General features: G+C 36.6%; 1 protein-coding gene across 1 annotated transcript; it reads left to right on the forward strand.

The window, feature by feature from the left end:
* The first annotated feature begins 241 nt into the window (after positions 1-241).
* Positions 242-1299, forward strand: LOC149249651 (uncharacterized). The gene is made up of 2 exons (XM_089456298.1): positions 242-437; positions 530-1299. Exons 1-2 carry the CDS (start codon positions 242-244, stop codon positions 1297-1299), a joined length of 966 nt encoding a protein of 321 aa, XP_089312424.1.
* Positions 1300-25878: the final 24579 nt, after the last annotated feature.

The raw sequence follows: 25878 nt of genomic DNA on the forward strand, positions 1-25878 counted from the left end.
GAATTGAATTTACGTTATTGATCGACTGCGCATGATTACGTGCATGAGCAGGTATAAAATAATAATAATATATCAGTGGAGCACTGAATTCATGAAGTAGTGCCAGTAAATATCTGATTCCACCCGCTACCTCAAGCAGAACCAGCTATAAAATGCAATTGGTATCGACGAAGATCATCACAGCCGCGCAGTGAAGCGACGCAAGGAACAGAGATCCTTGCAATTATTCGATCGATCGATCATGGCTGCAAATAAGTTAATGACTATTGTTGCTGTTGTGGTTTGCTTGATGTTCATGGTGAATGTGGCGTCTGCAGTAGGTAAAGCGAAATGCTGGGATAACTGGTATCCCAGGTGTTATGGACATGCATACGCTTGCCCCGCTAGCTGTCCATATCACTGCGAAATGGACTGTCGGACCTGCAAGTCTGTTTGTCGTAAGTAATATTATTTTCATTAGTACACCTAGTAGTACATTGTTTAATGTTGAATGGCATTATTAATATTGGTGGCGGTGAATGTGATGCAGCTTGTGATAAGCCTGGAGGAGTGTGCGAGGATCCTCGGTTCATAGGAGGGGATGGCATCATGTTCTATTTCCATGGGAAGAGAGAACACGATTTCTGTCTCATTTCCGACTCCAATTTCCATATCAACGCTCATTTCATTGGCAAGAGAGGCCAAGGAATGGGCAGAGACTTTACCTGGGTGCAGTCCATTGGAGTACTGTTAGATGATGGTCGGCAGCTCTACTTGGGCGCCAAAAAGGTGAGCGTGTGGGACAATTCAGTGGACCAGCTGACCATGGCCTTGGATGGCCAGACCATAGCTCTTCCTCCGGGTGAGGGGGCTACATGGGCAACTGCTTCTGGACTTAATGTAACTCGTTCCGACAGCACCAATGCAGTGGTGGTTGAAGTGGAGGACAAGTTCAAGATTAGCGCCCGCGTGGTGCCCATCAGTGAGGAGGAGTCTCGAGTCCACAAGTACGGGATCATTGCTGGCGAGGACTGCTTCGCCCATCTGGAGCTTAGCTTCAAGTTCTACTCTCTGAGCCCCAATGTGAGCGGTGTGCTAGGACAGACATATGGGGCAGAATACAGAAGCCCTGTGAAGATGGGGGTGGTGATGCCTGTCATGGGAGGGGAATCCAAATATGTGACTTCCAATCTGTTCGCCACAGACTGCGAAGTAGCCCGTTTCGGGTCCTCCGCTAACGATCACCAATTTGGCATCACCAGTGCACTCAACTGCAACAGCGGACGCGGCGGTGGTCGTGGGATTGTGTGCCGCAGGTAGAGGAACGAGAACGATGTAGAATAAACGTATGGGTGGCAATGTGGAATGTATTTCCATTACACGACGAATAATTATTGGTGTGGTGTTACGTTTACAATAGGTCATTGTGTAACGAAAGATGTTGTTACGTCCATTAATGTGTCATTATCTCTGTCTTTTCTGAGCAGCCATTCTGCGTCTAGGGGCACCGCTCGTTCCTCTGCTTTTTGCTTCCAACGCCGCTTCATTATCTTAATGGATGCGCCGCTCTTCTCCCATATGTGATGGTTACAGTTTTTTTTTGTTATTTGTCACTTTTTTGACCTGAATAAAGCTAGTTGACTGGAAAGTATAATAAGAAGCTAGTTGAATGGAATGCATAATGACGGTTTAGCAATGCTTAGGACCCTGGTTACAAATTAATTGCTATTTTGTTGGGGATTAATGTCCGAATGATTTATATTTGGAATACAATATATCAAGAATTTTTTACCTTGTAATTACATATATATTAATTATAAATCTGGGATATGTTTTAAGATTTCAAGATCTTCCCACGAGCAAACGTACAATAAAAATATATAATAAAACCACCTCGACAAGAATGTTGATAATTAATTTGTACTCTCTCTTTAAACAGATCTATATAAAATTGTGTTTCACTGGTTCTAGAGAGCATCAAAATCTCTAATATTATGTTGATAATTAATTTGTGCTAACTCTTTAAACAGATCTATATAAAATTGTGTTTCACTGGTTCTATAGAGCATCAAAATCTCTAATATTATATCTAACTAGGTCATAAATATACTATATAATAACAACACAAAGTTTTAATAATTCATTACATTTTTCCATAAAAAAACTAATATCATATATTATTAACTAAAAGTAAAGAAAGCCAAAACTATAAGAAGAGACTAATAGAGAACTGCTGATCTTTATTTATATATATATATATATATATATATATATATATATATATATATATATATATATTTTATGTACGCATAGGTGAAAATTAATCGGTGCAAAAACATATTTGAAATGAGTAGTTTCATTTTATATCAACTTCTAATTCTAACACAAACTTTTTCATCTGTGTAAAGTTTTGTAAAGTGCTTTTTCAACAAACAGGAATACCAGTAAATCCAAAGCTATTATTTCAACATAGTTATCTGTTCCTCTTGTTCCAACGTAACCTTTGACTTCACAAAAAGGGAATCATGGATATAGATCTACAAACATGTGAGCCACCTTGACTTGACTCATCAAAATCGACCCAGTCCTCTCTAAATCGACCCAGCCCTCTCTTCGATCAATTTGTTTTAGCCTAATTGATATTGAGGTTTGTTTTTAAGATAAATTTGGAATTATGAAATATACATTTTATCTGAGTTGCATATTTATAGTTAACATAGTCATGGATATAGACTTACAAGTACTTAAACCACTTTGATTTGACTTATCAAAATCGACTCAACCCTCTCTTTAATCAATTTGTTTTAGCCTCTAATTGATATCTGAGGTTTGTCTTTAAGAAAAATGTGAAACAATGAAATATACATTTTATTGATAGTTAAGATAGTCATTTTTTTATATAGGTTTACATTAATTTAACTAGATTCTCATGAAGGATCTTGAACCATTTAATTCAAATTTAGATAACTTTTTTCAAACAATAAATAATTGGTTTTCTTTAACAAGCTTCTATAATTTTAGTTACAAATTCCAATTCCCTCCCAACATGACTATTCTAAGCATAAAAGATAAGAGAAGTTACAAATTCCGATTCCCTCCAAACATGACTAGTATAAGCATAAAAGATAAGAGATTGACATATTGTTGGTTCCGAAACCCTACATAGAGGACATATGTTTGACCCTTACCTATTTCTCTTTTAATTAACATCCCATGTGAGAGCTTGTTTATGATATCTAACTACATGAAGACTCTAGACTTTAGAGGTGATCTAATCTTCCAAAATTGTCCCACCATGCTTACACATCTTCAATCCTCTCATTTTCACCCTTTCATTTTCACGCCAGGCCTTGTAGCCTTGCTTAGGAATATAAACACATAGTGCATGAATCTTTGACTAAAGTAACTTCTCTACTGAATATTTTATTTTAACATGTCTAGTATTAAGGGTACCTATGTACGCATCCCATATTTCACCTTCCTTTTGAAGGATGTCAAGAAATGTTACTAACTTCCATTGTTGATGCCAAATTGTGGTTAGCTCTTGATAAGAAGCCAAACCTATACTTCAAATGGCTTTTTCATGGAGAATATTGATCATTTTTTTGGAAATTATAGTCCTTCCCCACTTAGTACTTAACGATCAACACCTTGAGCACTTGATCCCTATTTACAATCCTCCATTCCAACCTGAATATCCTATTAATGAACATGGTGAAACACTTTCCTTCCATATAATTAATATAGTATAAATTTACTCCACAAAAAATTACTTGAGATCATCCTCTACACACACTTTTTAGATATGGCCTTCTCATACTAGTGAATATTCTTGAGCGCCGACTAACTAACCTTTTTGGCTTAGAAATTTATTTCTCGTTGGCTATGGGTATACCCTCTCTTTCACATTTCTTAGACCAAAGGAGCCTAAAACTAAACTTTCTAACCTTCTCTAGTAACACAATGTGAAAATAAATGAAAATAAATCCTATAAGTTTGGAGTAGACTCGTATATTAACTTGACTCATGAAAGTTTCCCTCCCCTTGACTAGTGCAAGTTTCCTTCCCCTAGAAAATTCCTTATTGCATATAAATTTATTCATTTCTCCACTTTAGCATTTAATCATTCTCAATCTCTTTCTTAGTACTTGTTAGGTTTGATATGAAACCTTAAGTTCAATCCTTCTTGCAAATTAATTTATTGATAGGTAAATAGTTGAAGAATAAGACTAGTATTGTCTCCATGAGCGCTAATGAAAGAGATAGAATAATTGTGAATATCTACCCTCATGCCTATGACTTCACAATAAAAAATAAAAGACATGGTATCGAGAAATATCTCCCTAGCTTAGTACCTTCAAAATCCATAGGTTGTTAGGCTTTAAATAAATCCATAATCGATCCCGTTGTCATATTAAAATCACTAACCAAGATAAGAGGAATTTGTGCATTATCACCCTATATGGCCAAAAAAATTCAAATGTTGAGCTATTTAGGGTGCCTCAATAATGTGGAACCCCATACTCTAGAGAATGAATAAGTATGGGAAGTACCTTAGCACTAAATAAGTAAGGGTATGGAGACAAAAATGGATAAAAAGGGATATTGTAAAAGGAAAACACAACATCCCATTAGCAAAGTGTAGAAAAAATCTATGTGGATTATAATCAATCTTAAATCGATCCACCTAATCCAATAATAGGAATTATAAAGGTCTAGCTTCATGACTATAGTATATGTATTTTGTGTCTTTATAGAATGTAACTCCTCTGAAACCATTATTTCCACATGAATTTTCCTCTTAGAAAGGAACCCAAACTACTCTTTCGAGATTGAATAAATATGAAGCTTATTCACCCTTAGCACAATGATAATTTTCATAATATTTTATATATAAATGCATAGGGAAATGGGCATGTACATATCAAAAGAGCTCAATTTATGGTGCTTAGGAATAAGGATAAAATGTAGGATTGAACATTTCTAACATGCTCTAGGAGACCCTTGATTAGTTAATTAACCTTACAAGGCCATCTTTTAAAACCTCATAACACCTTATTTAAAAAGATTATCTTTCCATCCATTTAAACCAAGGTTTTTGTCCTTTTAGAAATTGTGCATCATTAGTTGAAGCTCCTCTTTTGACACTAACTCTATCAATATGCCATTGATTTTTTCCTTCACAAAGAATGGGAATAAGTCAATCATATTTAGTACCTTTACAATGGATATTCTCTTCTTCCTTATATATTCCTTCAAATATTCCGTACCCATTCAAGAAATGTCATGAATGTTATGTGCTAATGATCAATCATAGATCTTAATAGCCTAAATTTGTTTATATTTTTCTATGATTGGAAAATTGATGGAAAAAATTTGTATTCTTGTATTCCTTTGTAATTGTAAGTCACAATGCTCTAACTTTTAGTCTACATTTATTTTTCATATTAGAAAATAAGGTTCTTTTCTTCTATTCCAAATCCTTAACCTTACCCTTAAAACATTCATATGAAATGTTGACATCTCACCACAGAGCAACTCATCAAGTTTGTTCTTAACATAGGATAGCTATTGGTTATATTTTACCTTTTCTTGATGGTTTCATGTTGTGATAGTCCTCAAATTAGTTTCAAATTAGATATACTTCCACATTCCCTAATGGATGCATCATTTTAGGGGGGAAGGGGTGCAGGTGGGTGTTAATTTGGCAGCTCAATGAAAAATTCCAACCATTGCACTAAATTCCTCTTTTTGAAAGGACTAAAATCAACTTTTGAATCACTCAATTTGGATAAGGAAAATCATATTTTTTAAGTGAAGCCCACAAGATGGCATTTGTTCAGGTCAGCCTAAGAGGCTAATTTTCCCTCCTCCAATGCCTTTAAGTTAAGGCCACCTCTTCCTCATTTGACATAAGTCACATCATCATCACATTCTTCTATCTCCTCATTTGATTGGTTTGTACAAATCAGGTAATTGCAGGGATCTCTCACATGTGCAAAGGACAAGTGTCTCTTTCTAATTGGGCTAAATTTCAGATTTGTTGCAGGACTTTGACCAGCATGGACCAAGGGTTGTTTGAATATTTTTACAGTGTTTTTCTTGGAAATATTCCTCTTTCTATAGGCTGCATTAGAGGGCACAAAATCAAGGAAGTATAGGCTCTTTGATCATAGACCAATTGTAGACTTTGACCGCAGGCTTCTTTTGTGCATTGACCAAGTTTGACTACTCAGAATTGGATTGTTTTGACTTCTGATTGACCAACTAAGGAGGCTGAGTTGGAAGAACTTTGACCGAGTTGCTAAAGGACTATTTTGACCTTTCAATGTTGACTGGTTAGGGTACACATTGTTGTTGTTGACTGCTGTGACTTGGACAAATTTGCTCAACAGTTGAATTTTGTTGGCTTTCTCTCTCTTGTCTCTATTTTGGATAAAGTACTTGGCATACTAATTTGGTTGGACATTGGATATTGGATGTTGTCTAGTTAAAAGTTGACTTTGACTCTTGGATGATGTACTCTCTCTACTGAGCATTTGAAGGCAATCTAATAGAAGAATATTTGCAAAGGGTTTTCCCCCTTGTGGGGCTTTTCCCTGGTCATTGACAAACTATTGTGTCTCTTGTCTCTTGGTTGTATTTCATTATGCATTTGTATAATCATTCTATCTACTATTGTTCTAGTGTCATTGGTTAATTGAAGAAGTGAAATTTTAATTTGGATGTTATTGGAAATTATTCGAGTAATAGTTGTAGCATAGAAAAATTCTTGATGAAAAAATAACTTGGCTTCAAAGTTGAGGTGAAGACAATCCCAAGAGAAATAGAGAAATAGCATCCATATTCTAGGAGGTGAATTTTGGTCTGGTAAAAAATGTCTACCTCATACTTCAAGGATAATGAAAAGTTAGTTGATGCATTTAGCTTTGCAGCTTGGAAGACCGGGATCAATATCACCTTAGATGAGTATGATGCCTTGTAATACGTGGAAGGAAATATTTCAGAACCTTCGGAAAATGCTCCCTAAGCTATCAAATCCAAGTACAAGAAAGATGAGATCAAAGTTAAGAATATCATTATTGACTCTTTAAGATATCATCTACTTGTTTATATTTCTTCTTTGAAGACATGCAAGGAAATGTACGATAAGATTGTGGGCATGTATGAAGTGAACAATTTGAGCGAAATTATGGATTTTAAATATCAACTAAAGGAATATAAGATGCACAAGGGAGAGACTGTACAAGCATTCTTCATGAAAATAACTGAAATCAGGGATCAACTTCAAACTGCTCAAGAAATTGTACTTGACAGGGAATTAGTGGTGAGTGCCCTTAGTGGTCTTTCTTCTTTGTGGGACATGTTCATTACTTCCATCAACAATAGGGAAAGGATCCCTTCTTTTGATGAGCTACTTTCTCTATGCAATCAAGAGGAAAGGATGATGATATCTAGGGGGAGAATTCAAAGGCCAAATGAAGGAGAGCCTACAACCTTTGTTGCTCAAGGGAAGAAGAAGAATAAAAAGAAAGGAAAGGGAAATCCATCTAATTCAAGAAGACCTCCTCAAGCCAACTGGGACTCCAAGGACTCAAGAAGATGAGATAGAGATGTCAAATGCTACAATTTTCATCGAAAAGGTCACTATGCTCAAGATTTCCCCAAGGAGAGAGATGCTCTAAGGAGAAACACTTCAAGGTCCTACAAAAATCATCGTGGCTAAAATTGCAACAAGTCATATGATATAATATATGATAAAAGAGATGGAAGAAGGGATGATAGAATAAAAAGAAACTCTCTCGATGATCGTTAAGAAAGATATCGTCCACAAAAAGGATCAATAAATTCCAAGTATGAAAGTAATGCTATTAATGAATATGAGTATATCATTATTTCTACTCTTTCTAGTTCCTCTCCTCCATATGCTTGGGATAACTAGTTGGTTAATAGTGGGGCCTCTCATAATTTCTCTGGGTATAAGGAAGTTTTATCTAATTTAGTAGAGAGCGAGTCAAGTTTGAAGATTATTCTTAGAGATAACTCCACTCATCCCATCAAAGGCTTTGGGTCTATTATATTTCACTTGGACTCCAGGAAATCTGTTTTTCTTCATGATGTGATGTATGTGTCAAGATTGAAAAAGAATTTGGTATCCATATCTGCTTTGGAAGACAAAGGAATGAGGGTTGCTTTCATCAAAGTAAAATTACTTACTTGGTATGTTGGATCCTCTATGAGAGATGCTTTCACATTGGGATCTAGATTTGAAGGACTCTATTGGGTCACTAGCATACCTATTCTAGCAATGGTCCATGATACAAATCATTAAAGCGAGTTGTGGCACCGAAGCCTAGCCCATCTTTGCTATGAAGCACTTCAAGAATTAAAGAAGTTGATTTCTGGGATTCCCGATGTTCGAGCTCAACATGATGGAGTATGTCCATAGTGTTCCAGTGGAAACAAGACAAGGGGACCATTCCCCTCTATCGAGAACAAGAAAAAAGACATCCTCCATCTCATTCATTTTGATATATGTGGTTTGATACCCGTACATTCACTTGGTGGCCATGTTTTTACCCTCATTGATGATTTCTCTAGAAAGGTCATGGATATATTATTTAATGTACAAGGATGATGCCTTCAAAATGTTAAAAGAGTTCAAATCTTTGGTTAAAAATCAAACAAGGAAGAAAATTAGGATCTTTAGGTTTGACAAGGGTGGGGAATACATCTCAAATGAATTCATATAATTTTGCAAGAAGAAAGGTATCAAGAAGGATATTATTATTCCCTATAATCATGAACAAAATGGGGTGGCTCAGAGAAAGAACCAGTCTATTGTGGAAGCTTCTTGAGCCATGCTCCATGATCAAAAGTTTTCGAAGTTCCTTTGGGGAGAAGCAAAAAATACAACGATATATGTTCAAAATAGGGTGCCTCATCAAGCATTGGAAAAAAAGACCCGAAAGAAATAGTCATAGGTGTCAAATGTGACATTGGTCACCTATTTATATTTGGTTACTCTATATGTTTCCATGTGTCGGAGGACAAAATAAACAAGTTGGAAGCCACTGGAAGAAAAGGTACATTTGTTCGACATTATTAATATTGTAAATCATTTAAAATATATATATTCATGGTAAAAGGAAAGTTGAAATTAGCAGGGATGTAATGTTCGATGAAGATGTCTCCCTTGGAAAAGTAAGCGACCTCCTTCACCTCCTCCTCTTGAGAAGAGGAGTGATGATATGGATATTCTAGAAGGTCCATCTATGCTTGAATATGAAAGAGACATTATTGATGATACCATGGAGTCCATGGAACCCTTGGCTCCTCCTCCATGTGACCATCCTACCAAGAAGAGGCCACTTTGGCTTCATGACACATTAGAAGATATCGAGAGACACATTCCCACCAGAGGGACCTCTAGAGAGAGCATGAAGTCGTGAAGGTACCAGGGATATGTGGTGTATATGAGCAATATGATTAAAGCAGAGCCTCCCACCTTTGAAAAAGTTGTGAAAGGACATGTCTAAAAGGAGTATATAGACGAAGAATATGAATCAATTATGAAGAATGATGTGTGCGATGTTGTGTGCGATGTTGTGTTGATAACAAAGGGGAAATTTGTGGTGACTTCAAAATGGCTCTACAAAATCAAGCATGGGGCTAATGGAAGAATCAAACCAAGGGTTCTCCCAAAAAGAGGGAGAATATTATGATGATATATTTTATCCAATTTCTCCCTACACCAAAATTCGATCCATTGTTGCACTTGCAGCAAGTCAGGGTTGGACTCTTCACCAGATGGATGTGAAGACTAAATTCTAGCATGGTTTTCTTCAAGAATAAGTATATGTTGAACAAACTCTAGGATTTGAAGTTCATGATAGAAAGACCCATGTATGCCAATTGAAGAAATCTATTTATGGATAGAATCAAGCCTCCCGTGCTTGGTATGATCACATTGATAATTAGTTAATGAAGTTGAGATCCATAAGGAGTAGTGTCGATCCTAACTTGTACTTTAAAGTGGTCCAAGGTATGCCTCTCATTTTGGTATTATATGTTGATTCTTGATAGGTGTAGATCCTATCATTCTTGAATGTAAGAGAGATTTGGCTGTTGAATTTGAGATGAAAGACCTTGGTTTGATGCACTATTTCCTAGCACTAGAAGTGTGACAAAAACCAGGCGAGATTTACCTTTCACAAAGAAAATATTTTGTGAAACTATTAGAGATATTTGGCATAGTAGAATGAAATTCCTTGCCTACACCTATGGAGATGAATTTCAAGAAGCTGTGTGGAGAGGCTGCTAGACTAGACCTAGTAAACCCTTTTGAATGTAGACAATTGGTTGGTTCTCTGATGTTCCTCATGAACACTCACCCTGAAATATGTTTTACTGTGAACACTTTGAGAAATTTTATGACCAATCTCACCATGTAGATTGGGTTGTTTCCAAACATGTATTGGGATATATACACGATACTATTAACCTTGGATTGAGATATGCCATTGGAGATGCTAGACTACATGGATATATAGATGCAGATTGGGCTCACGATGCTATCAATAGGAAGAGTACTTCCAAATGTTATTTTAGCCTTGGATTTTCCATGATATTATGGATAAGTAGGAAGCATAAGTATGTAGCCCTTAGCACAATCGAGGCTAAGTATATTGCAACCATCCTAGCAAGTTTTGAAGCAGTTTGGTTGAGGAAGCTCTTTGGAGAGCTATTTGAGCAGGTCTTGGACATGAAAATTATCTATTATCGCAATAAGACTGGGATTCATTTTTCAGAGAATCATGTGTTCCATGACAAGTCCAAGCATGTTAATATTAGATATCATTTCATCTGATACATGGTGCAGAGAGGAGTCATGAGACTAATACACATTTAGACATATGAGCAGATAGTCGATATCCTCACCAAGGCTTTGCCGAAAGCGAAGTTCTTGGTCTTTAGAGAGAAAATTGGACTAGTAGAGATGACCCTTTTGAGTAAGGGCCCTGGCTAATCAAGAACACTACGCACTGCTCTTCCCCCCTGATTGAGCTCCCATGATGAGGGATGGAGTCGATGGGCTCTTGGGGATGAGATACCTATGCCCGATATGGTGTAGAGACCTAGGATCTCCCTTAGTTAAAGTATACTCGAATTAGAATCCTTTCCACTATGTGGGATAAACTCCCCATCTGGCCAATGGGATGAGAAAGTTGGGATAGAGTGTGTGTTGGGTCCCTATAATACTAGTGATTACCCCATTATTATTGTAGTTATACCCCTTATTTATATTGTTGTGCCCCTATTACCCCCTTTTTGTTATTTTTGTGCCCCATAGAATCCCTCTATTGTTATTTTTGTGGCTTTATATTATTATTGTTAGGTCGGCTGGATTATTTTGTGACTCCTTAGACTCCTATATATAGAAAGGAGGTTTTGTCATTTGTATCATCCAAGAATTGTTCATTTATGTAATGTAAAGGAGGTTTCCCCCTCGAAGAGGCTGAATTCTAAGGCGTGGATCTCTCTTTTCTATCTTTTTGTGAGCTGGTTTCATAACATTTGGTATCAGAGCTTTGGATTCTAGGGTTTCGCTGCTCCAAACAGGTCATCGTCGAATTTTCGCTATAACTTTTTTCTGTGATGTTTCAGAAGTCGCAAGAAAAACCCATTTGAGAAGAAATCGCGCTGAACCTTGGGTCCAAATTTCAGAGCTTTTCGCGTGATATTTTCGGAGATATGATCTAAGGAAGTTGGTCTTTTTGCAGACTCCTGAATTACATTCAAAACAGGTGACCTGGGGAAAATCGTCATAACTTTCTCTCTGGGGATCAGATTGAAATTTCGTAAGAAGGTACCGAAAGAGGACGGCCTGTAGTTTCTTGTATGCATGTTTTAGATTCAAAGATTGAAACAGTGACTCGTGGCACGTCGTACAAGTTTGCTCTACTGAACTAGTCTAAAAGCAAGTCACTGTGGGAGATTTCACATAACTCTTCCTTGGAGAATCCAATTTGGGTCAGACTTGTGGCATTTGAAAGAGGACACAGAAGGCTACTACAGGTCGCAATTTCAAAACTGGATGATCCGAAATTACAGAGATACATCAGATTCAATATCAGGCTTCTATAAAGTGAAAAAAGGTGTGTAGTTTTTTTTTAAATTTTTATGTAAGCTTGGTTCAACAGAATTCAAAGGGCATAGTAAAGCATTATTATCGGTAACTGATGCCTCGAGGAAAGAAAATTCAAACACCTAGTAAGGAACCTGAAAGCTCTAGCATGACTCATGAAGAAGAGGAAGAAATGCTACATGATATATCAAAATTACAAGAACAAGTGCAACACATGTCACGCTCACAAAAGCTAACAGAAGCTAAGATAAGTGGCATGGAATCTAAGATAAATGGCGTGGAATCTAAGATAAATGGCATGGAAGCTAAGATGGATGATTTGAAGATAGATTTGAAGACAGATTTGAAGAAAGACATGGCAAATTTGAAGACAGATTTGAAGACAGACATGGCAGATTTGAAGACAGATTTGACAAATTTTCTACAAGAGATACTTACTAATGGTGAAAAGGTTGTAAAGGAAACTCATGATGTGAACAAAAGTAATTTTAATCATGATTCCATAGATTCTAATGTTGGATCGAAGACCCACCATATTCCAAAAATCGATATGAGGAAGTTTGATGGCAAGGATCCCGCCACATGGATATTACAGATGGAGCAGTTCTTCGATCTCAAAAATGTGCAAAACACACAAAAGGTACGTATGGCAACTGTATATTTGGAACCAAATCAGTTTGTATGGTATCAATGGCTTTGCTCTCGTAAAAAATTTATCACTTGGGCAATTTTTATGGAAGAATTGATAGCACATTATGAAGATACAAAAAACAACACTTTTTTTAGCCAATTGATAAGTCTCAAACAAAAGGGTTCAGTAATGGAGCACATTGAGGAGTTCCAAAAATTGAACATAAGGGTAAAAGATATTCCAGAGGAGCATAGGATTGATGTTTTCATAGGGTCTTTAAAGGATAATATCCAACATGATGTTCGCCTTTGGGAACCTGATTCATTAGAGAAGGCATTCAGGTTAGCAAGAAAAATGGAAAGCAAAATTATGGCAACCAGGAAGCATACCACTCACAACTATAAAGACGGAAGTGTTGTTGCCCCTAGTCTTCCACAACCTATAAGGTTGACACCACAACAATTGGAAGAAAAAAGAGCAAAAGGGCTTTGTTACAGTTGTGATAGCAAATACACTAAAGGTCATAAGTGTGCTGAGAAGAAATTATTCTACATAGATTGTGAAGAGGAAGAAGAAAAGGAGCAAGAAAGGTCAAAAGAAGAAGATATACTCCAGGAACAAAGCCTAGATGAAGAACAAATAAATCCGACCATATCTTGTAATGCATTGGCGGGAATTACCACTCCTCAAACCATCAAGATAGAAGGACAAATCAAGAAGAAAAAGGTAATAGTGTTGATTGATTCAGGAAGCACCCACAATTTTATTCATTGTAGGGTAGCAAAAGAATTGAATTGCTTCCTATATCCAGCACCAGAGTGTCAAGTGATGATTGCAAATGGAGGAACAATAAATTGCTCTGGAAAGTGCCATAATATCAAGCTATCCATGGGAGAATATGTATTGACTAGCCCAATGCTTTCCATTCCAATGGGAGGTGCTGATGTTGTACTAGGAGTCCAATGGCTACAATCCTTGGGTACAATAGCTTTTAATTTTCAAGAACTTTTCATCAAATTTTCTATGGAAGGAAAGGAAGTTGAATTAAGGGGTATTGCAGGGAAACCAGGAAAGATAATCAGCTCTAATGGTATGACAAAGCTTCTAAAAAAGGAGCAAAGAGGTGTAATTGCACAATTATGTTCGCTAGATGTTTCCACATTGGAATCATCTATTTCTCCAGATCTCCAAAAAGTCCTGGACAATCATTCCAAGGTATTTGAGACTCCCAAAGGTCTCCCACCTATGCGTGATCATGATCATGCTATTCATCTGATTCCAGGAAGTGTTCCTCCAAACATCAGGCCGTACAGATATCCCTATGTCCAAAAAAGTGAAATTGAACGTATGGTTGCAGAAATGCTAGAGGCTGGTATAATTCAACCAAGTCAAAGTTCTTTCTCTGCTCCAGTAGTATTGGTGCACAAGAAGGATGGATCATGGCGCATGTGTCCGAATTATAGGGAGCTCAACAAGCTCACTATTAAAGATAAGTTCCCCATTCCTGTCATTGATGAATTACTGGATCAATTTACTTCACCAAGTTGGATCTTCGTTCGGGATATCATCAAATCAGAATGAAGATTGAAGACATTCCAAAAACGGCATTTAGAACTCATGAGGGTCATTATGAATTTTTGGTCATGCCTTTTGGCCTTACCAATGCACCTTCAACATTTCAAGGTTTGATGAATTCAATTTTCAAACCATTCCTTAGAAAATTTGTGTTAGTATTTTTTGATGATATACTAATCTACAGCAAGTCTTGGAAGGATCATGTTGAACATGTTGACAGGGTGCTACAACTATTGGAGGAGAAACAATTATATGCAAAAAGATCCAAATGTTTCTTTGGAGTCCAGGAGGTGGAATATTTGGGTCATATTGTATCTCATGAAGGAGTTAAGGTAGACCCTAGCAAAATTAAAGCCATTAAGGAATGGAAAATCCCCACATCCATAAAGCATCTGCGAGGATTTCTTGGGTTGACAGGGTATTATCGCAAGTTTGTTAAGAATTATGGGAGAATAGCAGCACCTCTAACAACATTATTGAAGAAAGATGCATTTTCATGGACTCCGGAAGCAACAAAGGCCTTTGAACATCTTAAAGAGGCAATGTGCCAAGCACCGGTCTTAGCTACACCGGACTTCACAAAAACCTTTATTGTGGAATGTGATGCTTCAGGAAATGGAATTGGTGTTGTTCTAATGCAAGATGAAAGACCCATTGCTTTTGAAAGTCGTCCAATCAAGGGAAAGTTTTTAAGAAAGCTATTTATGAGAAGGAAATGTTGGCAATACTCCATGCACTTAAGAAATGGCGACCCTACCTAATGGGAAGACACTTCAAGGTAAAAACGGATCATGATAGCCTTAAATACTTTTTAGAACAAAGATTATCCTCTGAAGAGCAACAAAAGTGGGTCACAAAGATGTTGGGTTATGACTTTGAAATCATCTACAAAAAAGGGAAGCAAAATGTGGTGGCAGATGCACTCTCAAGAAAGGATGAGGATGTGGAAGCATTGTTGTGCGCCATTTCTATTATCCAACCAGATTGGATAAACGAAGCAAGGGAGGAATGGAAGAATGACGAAGAAGTGTGGGCACTTATTCGAAAGCTACAACAAGATTCCAGTACGTCTGATACATTTAGCTGGCAAAATGATTCGTTATGGTACAAAGATCGCTTATACCTCTGTAAGAATTCCCAGCTAAAACAAAAGATTCTTATGGAATTGCACACTTCTCCCTTAGGAGGGCACTCAGGATTTTTAAAAACTTACCACAGGGTTAAGAAGGAATTTTTTTGGGATGGCCTTAAATCAGATATTCAAAAGTTTGTGGCGGAATGTTTGGTTTGCCAACAAAATAAAGTTGAAACAATTAAGACACCGGGTCTATTACAACCTTTATCCATTCCAAGCCAACGTTGGGAGGAGGTTTCAATGGATTTTATCACAGGTTTACCCAAGTCTGAGGGAAAGAGTGTCATCATGGTGGTAGTTGACAGACTTACCAAGTATGCACACTTTTGTGCATTATCACATCCATTTAAAGCCAGTACAGTTTCTACTGCATTTATGGAAACAATTCAAAAGCTACATGGAAACCCAAAGATTATTGTAAGTGACAGAGATCCCATTTTCACTGGAAATTTTTGGACAAAATTATTTTCTTGTCTTGGTACTCAGTTAGCTCATAGCTCATCTTATCATCCTCAATCTGATGGGCAAACTGAGATAGTAAACAAATGTTTGGAAGGATATCTTCGTTGCTTTGTATCTGATAAACAGACACAATGGGTCAAATGGTTGCCTCTGGCTGAATGGTGGTATAACACTTCCTTCCATACAGCAACAAAAATGACCCCATTTATGGCACTTTATGGGTATCAACCACCATCCATCACATCATATTTAAGAGAAAATTCTAAGGTTCAGGCAGTGGAACATCACATCGAACATCAACAACAAGTCCTCCAACTCTTAAAGGATAACCTCGTGTTGGCACAAAATAGAATGAAACAACAGGCAGATCAACATCGCAGTGAAAGAAGTTTTGATGTAGGTGATTGGGTATTCCTACGGCTACAACCATATAAGCAAATGTCCCTAAAGCAAGCTAAGAAGGATAATAAATTATCACCAAAGTATTATGGTCCGTACAAGGTGTTGCAAAAGATTGGTACTATGGCATACAAATTGGAGCTTCCTGCAGCTTCTCGATTGCACCCAGTTTTCCATGTTTCATGTTTAAAGAAGGTTATAGGCGACAAGCTCCCAGTTCAAACAATATTGCCAGAACTTGACGAGGAAGGAAAAATTATATTGGAACCGGAAGCAGTCACAGAAACAAGAACTCGACAGCTACGAAATCGATCAATTTCAGAGTATCTTATCAAGTGGAAGAACTTATCCGCTGAAGATTCCACATGGGAGGATGAGAATTTTATGCAGAAGTATCCAGAACTACTCAAGCGTTGAGGACAACACTTTTTTGAAGGAGAGGGGCATGTTGGGTCCCTATAATACTAGTGATTACCCCATTACTATTGTAGTTATACCCCTTATTTATATTGTTGTGCCCCTATTACCCCCTTGTTGTTATTTCTGTGCCCCATAGAATCCCTCTATTGTTATTTTTGTGGCTTTATATTATTATTGTTAGGTCGGCTGGATTATATTGTGACTCCTTAGACTCCTATAAATAGAAAGGACGTTTTGTCATTTGTATCATCCAAGAATTGTTCATTTATGTAATGTAAAGGAGGTTTCCCCCTCGAAGAGGCTGAATTCTAAGGCGTGGATCTCTCTTTTCTATCTTTTTGTGAGCTGGTTTCATAACAGTGTGATCACTGCCCCTTGCAATAGGTTGATCTTGCCCAAGTTGGTGGATGGAAGTGTTCTACCATCTAACTCTCTAAGGTTAGAATGGATGATCAGGGACAATAGGATAGAGTGTGATCGTTACCTCCGCCTATTGTCAAATACTTTTGTATAAAGTGTGATCCCTATGCATTGGGGTAGTTCGATCTCGCCCATTGTCATTAGTTGTAGGTGGTAGTTATGGCTCCCTGATGATGATGATTCTAGGTGGTAGAAGAGTCTCCCCGATAGTGATAGAGTTAGGGTGGTTGTTGGAGCTCCCATGTAGCATTTTTTCTTCTTTAGATTTGAGAGTGCTCAACATGAGATGAGCAGAGCCAAGAATAGATGACTAGGGATGTACATGACATGATGACAAGATACATATGATGAACCCATGATACGGTTGGAATTTCTCCCAAGTTGAGAGGGAGCGTTAATTTGACATCTTAGTGACAAATTCCAACCATTGGAAAAAATTCTTATTTTCGAGAGGACCAAAATCGAATTTTGAAGCACTCAATTTGGACAAGAAAAAATATATTTGTGAAGTGAAGCCCACAAGATGACAGTTGTTCCAGTTGGCCTAAGAGGCTAATTAGCCTTCCTACGATGCCTATAAATTAAGGTCACCTCTTCCTCATTTGACACATATCACATCATAAACACATTCTTCTCTCTCCTCATTTGATTAGTTTGTACAACTTAGGGAATTGTAGAGATCCTTCACATGTGTGAAGGATAAGTGTTAATTTTTTATTGGCTTGAATTTCAGATATGTTGCAGGACCTAGACCAGCATTGACCAAGGGTCATTTGACTTTATTTTACTACATTTTTCTTGGTATTCTTCCTGTTTCTCTATGACACATCGAAGGGCACAAAAATTGAGGAAGCCAACTATAAACCAATTGCATATTTTGACTGAAGGATTCTTTAATGTGTTGACCAAGTTTGACTGCTTAGAATTGGATTGTTTTGACTTCTGGTTAACCAGTTAAGGAGGCTGAGTTGGAAGACCCTTGAGTGATCTACTAAAGGAATATTTTCACCTTTGACTGTTGACTAGTTAGGGTATGCATTGTTGCTATTGACTATTGTTGACTTGGACAGATTTACTTAAGAGTTGGATTTTGTTGAATGCCTCTCTCTTGTCTCCATTTTTTATAAATTTCTTGGCATACTGACTCGGTTGGCTATTCGATATTGGCTAGTCAAATATTGAATTTGACTCTTGGATGATGTACTCTCTCTATTGAACATTTGAAGGAAATTTAATAAAAGAAGATTTGCAAAGGGCTTCCCCCTTGTGGGATTTCTCCCTAGTCATTGACCAAATATTGTGTCTCTTGTATCTTGGTTTTCTTTCATTGTGCATTTGTATAATTGTTGTATCTACTATTTCCCTACTATCATTGGTTAATTCAAAAATTGAAATTGTAATTTGGATGTTATTGGAAATTGTTTAAGTAATAGTTGCAGCATAGAACAATTCTTGATGAAAAATTAATAGCAATGGGGACTTATCCTTCAATAAATTGACATGCTAGGTTGGTATTGAAAGAAATGGGTGGTATTTTTCCATATTTTACTAGTTCAATTAAATTTGGTAGGTGATAAAAATCACTAATTATTCCAACTCATTGTTCAATACTTATTAAGTAATGAACTAAAGAATATGATTTCAGAAATTTATCTCATTTATTTACTAGTGTATCATCTCTAATCCTCATATTCCTCCACACTAAAGTGATTTTAACGGACACATCAATTAACCATACATATTTCATTTTTTTAAAGAATTTAGATAAAAAATCTAAGTGGGATATGGTTCCCTAAGATTTTATTATGCTTAATGTGAAATTTATATCACTTCGTAGAATTATGTTCTCTCGTCTCACCCTTTCTGAGGCACATAGAACCCCAAAAAAATTCACTTTATCTTCATAGTATAAACATTTCCCCTAAGCTTTGACAGAAGTAATCCACACCTATATAGGAATCAATTAGAATAAAATTAGAGTCTTTTGATCTCTTCCTCCACTCAATAATTATTCCTTACAATATTCTATTGTATCCATAGACATAAATTATAAATCGCTTGATAACTTGGGTAATTCACCCCTAATATTTGTTCATTTGGTTATGGTTTCCTAAATTAAAATTGAATCTAGCTTACGAAGGTACACCAGCCTTTTAAGTGCCCATTTTTAGAAGTGCTTCCTCATTGTTATACATTTAAAGGCATAAAATTAATGGAAAAATCTCCTCTCGGGCTTCGGATGATCCACATGACCTCTAGAGAATTTTTATCTTCTAGTCTATATTTTTACTTTCATCCTAGATTGAGATATTAAATATATATGGGATTTTATCTCCCTCTTTAAGTTATACCATACTTAAGCCTCTTTCCATAATAGTATTTGAAGTACCTAATGCAAATTGTCTATACCAAAATGAGTACCTAGGATGTCCTCCAATTGTACTATTCTTCTCAAACGTAGATTGATAAGATTACTTGGATATTTCCATATCTACCATGTTTCCATGATCAAGACCTGAATAATTCCCTCTCCTAAATATTCTATACTAAGGCTTTTAGGAAATTGCATCCCACATCCTTGAAATTTTTTCTTATTATACAAAATCCTTCCATTCTTGTAAGCCTGTATATTTTGTCATTTTCCCTTGACATTGAAATAATAATCCTTTGTATTTGAAAGAAAAGGAGATGAATCATAAATAGAATTACCTATTTTAGCTATGCAGAAACCTAGTGGATTTCATTCTTTTAAGGTTGCATGATTTGGCCATCACCTTATTCAACAATTGCTATTTATCATGATTTTAATAATTGGATCCCAATCCCAATATACACTAGGAATTTTGTTAGTAATGCTTTATCATTCAGATAATTTTCCTTTTCCATTGAGATATTCAAACCCACAGGTTCTATTAATAACTCTTCTCTCTCAAAACTTTGTTCTCGTCCTCAAGACATCCCATAACCTCACTTCTCTTAAGATACCATTTTCACACACTTTTCTATCCATACCTTTCTTGTGAATTTCAACTTACACTTTACATTAATGTGGCCATGTTGATGACAATGAACTAAAGTCTTTTTCTCTAGAATAATTTCCTACATAAACCCTTCTTGCAAGTCCATCACCACTAATATCTAAGTGATTCAAATATAATTTGAATTATAGAATCTTATATCTATCTCTATATATGAACCCAAACTTTTCCCAATCTCTTTGAAGCCCTCATATGAATAGAAATTGATACTGTTAGATAGCTTGACCTAAACAAATTTCACAAGAAATCTTTGTATCCTAGGGCCAGAAAAGGATTCATTCTTTTAAAGTCAAGGGGTATCTTCCCCACCTCTAATGACCATAAAAATCTTAGAAGTATCCCTCTCTATTTGGAGAATGGATGGAAACTAAATCCTAACCAAAATGTTCAAGAATGACCAGTTTGTAGCAATCCCTTGTTGATTTTCTACGTAAATAAAAATAAGACCAAGGTCATGGAACACATATTCCAAGCTGAATGTTGAGAAAAACATAGTGATGGGTATCATTTGTGATTAATTAATGGCTATGGAATTCGGAAAATGAATTGGAAAAGGAAAAGTGGCAATAATTTGCATTTTATTTACGAAATAAGGGAAAATAGGAGAAAAGAAAGGCGAAGAGACATGAATTTTCATGAGAGGGAAATTGAAGGAAAATAAAGAAAATAGAGGTCTCAATGATAAAAAGGTTTCTGAGTATCAGTTCGTATCTTTTTATAGTTAACCTTTTGTCATTTCAGTTTTGGAGCTCTCTTACATTCTCTCATCCTCTCGCACACTTAGAGAAATCTTGGAGCATTCTTGGATCATGCTTGGAGAACTATAGTATTCATGTTGGAATTGGAGAAAGAAGGCAAAGGAAAGTAGGAAAGCATAAGGGAGAAATTGTATTAACAACTATAGTTGGATTCCTTTTCAAGTAATAGGATGCATGTGTGATTTCCTTGTTGGTTTTTAGATGCATGGGATATGATGGTTATGTGTTGTCATTGGCATGGAGATTTTCCTGGATTGACGATGGCTTTAGCCTTGCCTTGCCATTTTATGGATAGCCATGGTGTTGTGGGTTTTTCCACTTGATTGTTTTCTGATTGGTGCTCAAGTTTCTTATGGTTATGGGTTAGAACAAACACTTTGGAATCCATGGAACAACTTGGTTTGAGTTACTAATATTGGAGACTAAGTTGGGATAAAAACTCTGGAGCCCTGGAAGGTTGTGGGTTGAGTTACTAATTCTTGAAGCCTTGGACAAATTGGGTAGAGACCGATCTAGTTGGTGTTAGTGATGTCCAACTGTGGAGGTAGAATCATTGCGGTTGAGGGTTGAGGTGGTTTCACCTATGGAATCCCTGGTTGGTTTTGTCTTGGCTTATTCCATGTGATCCCACATTCATGGCAGAGGAGTGATTGACTGAGAGAGAGATTTGGTTCAGCCCAATCTATGACTGGGTAGTATGTGGAAGTCCCTAACTTGGTTGGTATTTTCACATGTTAATATGAGAAATTTTCATATTTTGATCTATAAGCATTGGTAGTGATTATGTTGGTAATATTATGACTGAGTTTCCATGGTCCCTATGCTCATTACTTTGTGGCCATATTCTAGTTATAATATGTGTATCATATACAGATCTTGAATTGTTTAGTTATTTGATCAGTTGATGAATTTATGGACTAACAAGTGTTATTGCAACTATGTGGAGAGGTAATGGAGCCTTCTTTGTGATTCTCAGATGAATCTCAGATTATTATTATCAGATATGCATTCATGACCTGTAACTTACATGTTTTCCATGTGGTTGAGGAAATGTCTATTATGGACTAGGCATGTGTTGGGTCATTTCTTGTTGAAGTTTTATATTAAAACTTTGTGATTATCCCATTTATCATTCTGTAAAGTCACGGGAAGTTTTGGGTAGTGGTCTGGAGGCTGGCCTTAAATTGTGGTTCAGATATTGGGACCGCACCCTCTCAACTGGGAAAGCTGGGTCACAACTGCGTGGAGGCAATATTGTGCATGCAGTTGTAAGGCTATAACCACACCCAAGCATTTTCATGTATGCGGTTTGGGGTCTAGGTCAATGAAAAAGAGCCCTAGATTAGGGTTTAGTCATCTGGGGTGGTCCTTTGGCCTATGAGTGTCCGATAGCCCTAAGGGATGTTGTAAGTTATCAGTTTGTGGTCAGTTTTTAGGCCCCACTTCCTTAAATGGAACTGGGAGGTCCAACCATGTCATAGTAACTATTCGTCTGATGTTTACCCTGGCAGCCTAGTGAAATTGGGTAAATGTGGGAGGGTTGGTATTAGAGCTTCCAAGTTCAAACACTTAGATTGGATGGGTGGAATGTGTTGTCACGCATGAATTTTAGTTGTCTATGTGTTTGTTATGCATGCATTGTGATAGTCATTATTGTAGTTGTGTCATATGTATAGGTTGATGATGTTGATGTTGATACGATCAATATGTTGATTTCATTATATATACATATGTTGTGATATTCTTGATTAACTGTGCAAATGAGATAGCCTCCGATGAACTTCACTAAGGTATGTTTTATTACGTTTATATTTGGTTATCTGACATGGTATGTTTGCAAGAAGTAGAAGATTAGAGATGACAAGAGAAATGGTGGATTATAGTTCACATGACTCTCCTTATAGATTAGATGATTAGTACAAAGATGAGTACTCTCCTGACATAGAAGACACCTTGAGAAGTTTAAAGGTAGAAATCAAGATTTGCATGACGGATAATAATAGGCTCATTCAGTCATAGGAAATACTTGCTAGAGCACAAGAAAAGAAAGCAGAGGTAAACGCAGTGATTCTTTAGAGTTTATCATATTTGCAGAGATAGGGACAACCATGAATTAGCTATGGATAGGAGGAAATGGCTAATGGGGCATATGGTAGTAGGTCTCATTGACAGTATAGGTCAGAGAGACATGACACAATCAGAGGTGGAAGATGGATGGATACACTTAACATGAGAGGTAGTGGTTATGGATTCTATTCTAGTTCAATATCAGAGAGGCAACATGGTCACCAACATTATCATCCTTACAAGAAGAGTGAGAAGACATACTTTCAAGATGAGTTTAAGAAATCCAAGCCTTCGACTTTTGATGGATAGTGGAAGAAGCCAGAATGTGCAGAAGCATAGATACTTGGGATGAAGAATTTCTTTGAATTACATGATTATACAAATAATATGAAATCTAGGATAGTTATTTTCAGTCTCAAGGGAAAAGCATATCTTTGGTGGGAAGATGTGAAGCGCGTCCGAGGAATCAAGACATAGAAGTTGAGTTGGCATGAATTCAAGAGACTTTTTAGAAGGAAGTACTTGTGAGAGAGATATTATGACGATGAGGCTAAGGAATTATACGAATCAAAGATGGGATCTATGATACCTGAAGAGTATAAAACTAAGTTTTTGGAAGTTCTAAGGTATGTACCATATCTTAAATATGAGAAAATGAAGGTTCAAACATTTCTTAGTGGATTACCATTAGAATTTAAGGATTGGATTGAGTATGATGAGACTCAGACATTAGAAGAAGTAACTGGGAAATTGAAACAATGTCATGAGTAGTCTAAGCATAAATTGGAGCCTAAGCTGAGTTGGAAAGGTAATGATAAGACTAAAGTAAAGTGGGATAAGAAGTGAGGAATACCTCAAGATGTAAGTCACAAGGAGAATAGAAAATCGTACAAGAAATTCAATGCAGTTGACAAATGATAGGGATTTCAGTTTGAGGAACAGAACAAGGGTGATGGTAGGAAGCCTTTGGAGTGTTGGACTTATGGTAAGGATCATCCTAGGAGATATTGTATGCATCATTGGGGTGGTAGACCTCAAATTTACATTGCTCAGGAGGCACAAAGACATGGGGATGTTGGAGAAAGTATTCCTCGGATTTAGGCAGCATTGGATAATAGGCAAGCTGGTCATCAAGCATCTATTATCGAGATGTAAGATAAGCTTTGTGATCAAGTTGTTCCCATTTTGGTTGAACTGAGATCTAACTATAGTTATATCAATGCTGACATGGTGGATAAGTGTTGCTTGAATAAAGAAGTTCATGCAGAGTCTTGGTTGGTGCAGTTGATTACATGTACTAAGAAAATAGTCCATCATTAGGTGATATCTTGTTCATTTGAGTTGAACGGTATGTCTACATCAACGCATCTAAATGTTCATTCGTTGGGATCATACAATATGCTTCTGAGTATGGATGGATTGTACATTCACATGACTAAAGTGGATTGCTATGATAAGGCTATTAAGTGCCTGTATGATGATGAAGAAAAGAGAATATTGTAGGGTAAGAAGAAATGTACATCAGTGAGAATGGTTACAACTATGTAGGTAAAACACAGTAGCAAGAAAATATGTGTATTTTTTGCAGTTCATATTTCTAGTGACAAATGGAAGGATGTTGAGGATGTTGAAGTCTTGAAGAGGTATCCAATTTTGTAGCAGTTTCAGGATGTATTCCCAACAGAGATTTTAGAGTTACCACCTCATAGGGAAGTGGACTTTTCTATTGAGTTGATTATGGGAGTAGCACCAACATTGAAGGAACATTACAAAATGATCACTCTAGAGTTAGTGGAATTTAAGTTGCAGCTTAAGGAAATTCTTGATAAGGTATACATCAGTGTAACCACCTCAACCCATATTTACCCACTTTAACCTACTCACTAAGGTAAACACGAAGATAAGATTTATTATGATAGACCCGATTTCCAAGTTGCACTTATGGAAAATTGGGTGAATATGTCCAGAACTGACTACAACCATCCAGTGACACAAGATCACACTGTTATTAACCCAAATTGACCCAAAAATATTTATTTTCAGTTTTTTCTCCTTAAATTTAACATAAATTATATTTTTGGTATTTTTTTTCGGGTTCTAAACTTTCGAGGTCATTTTGAGGGTCTAAATTACATTTTTAGGGAAATTGGAGAGACTGGAAAAGTGCAAGATTAATTTTTGAATTTGTTTTCATCCTCCACATGGACATCTTTGAAATGAGGTATTATGATAGTCAAACGAAGATCATATTCCAAAGTTATGTCCCTAGGAATTTGGAGGTCCAAATTACTCATTTTTACAAGCACTTTTTGTGCATAGTATTTGTAGGTTATAAATATGTATTTGTTCATTAATTCAATAAGCTCATGAGAGGACCGATGATAAGGCCATATCCCCTCTCCACATAGCTACTACACCACTTATTAGTCCATACATTCATTAACTGATCAATAGCTAAAACATTCATGACAAAAGCCATAGAAAAATACACAATATATTAACAACATATAACCATATAATAACCATCATATAAACCATGGGGACCCAATGTTAATATCACCAAAAAAATGCCAACAATTATACATGAATCATCATACGAGAATAACTCTTATCAACAAATGAGAATGCCAACCAAGTCAAGGACTTCCACGTACCACCCAACTATAGACTGGGTTGAACAAAATCTCTCTTTTAGCCAATCACCCCTATGCCATATTCTAAGCATGAATGTGGGATCTCATGGAATAACTAAACAAAACCAAGCCAGGGCTTCTAAAGGCCAAACCACCTCAACCCTTAACCTGTGATTCCACCTCATGGTCAGACATCACTAACACCAACCAGAT

This window comes from Pinus tabuliformis, chromosome 7 (assembly GCF_031772625.1).
Source record: "Pinus tabuliformis cultivar Carrire ecotype Pingquan chromosome 7, CPIR1, whole genome shotgun sequence".
Lineage (NCBI taxonomy): Eukaryota > Viridiplantae > Streptophyta > Pinopsida > Pinales > Pinaceae > Pinus > Pinus tabuliformis.

Coding starts and splice junctions, on each gene's coding strand:
- LOC149249651 (XM_089456298.1), top strand. CDS start 242: ATGGCTGCAAATAAGTTAATGACTATTGTTGCTGTTGTGGTTTGCTTG. Junction 438..529: donor GACCTGCAAGTCTGTTTGTC/GTAAGTAATATT, acceptor AATGTGATGCAG/CTTGTGATAAGCCTGGAGGA.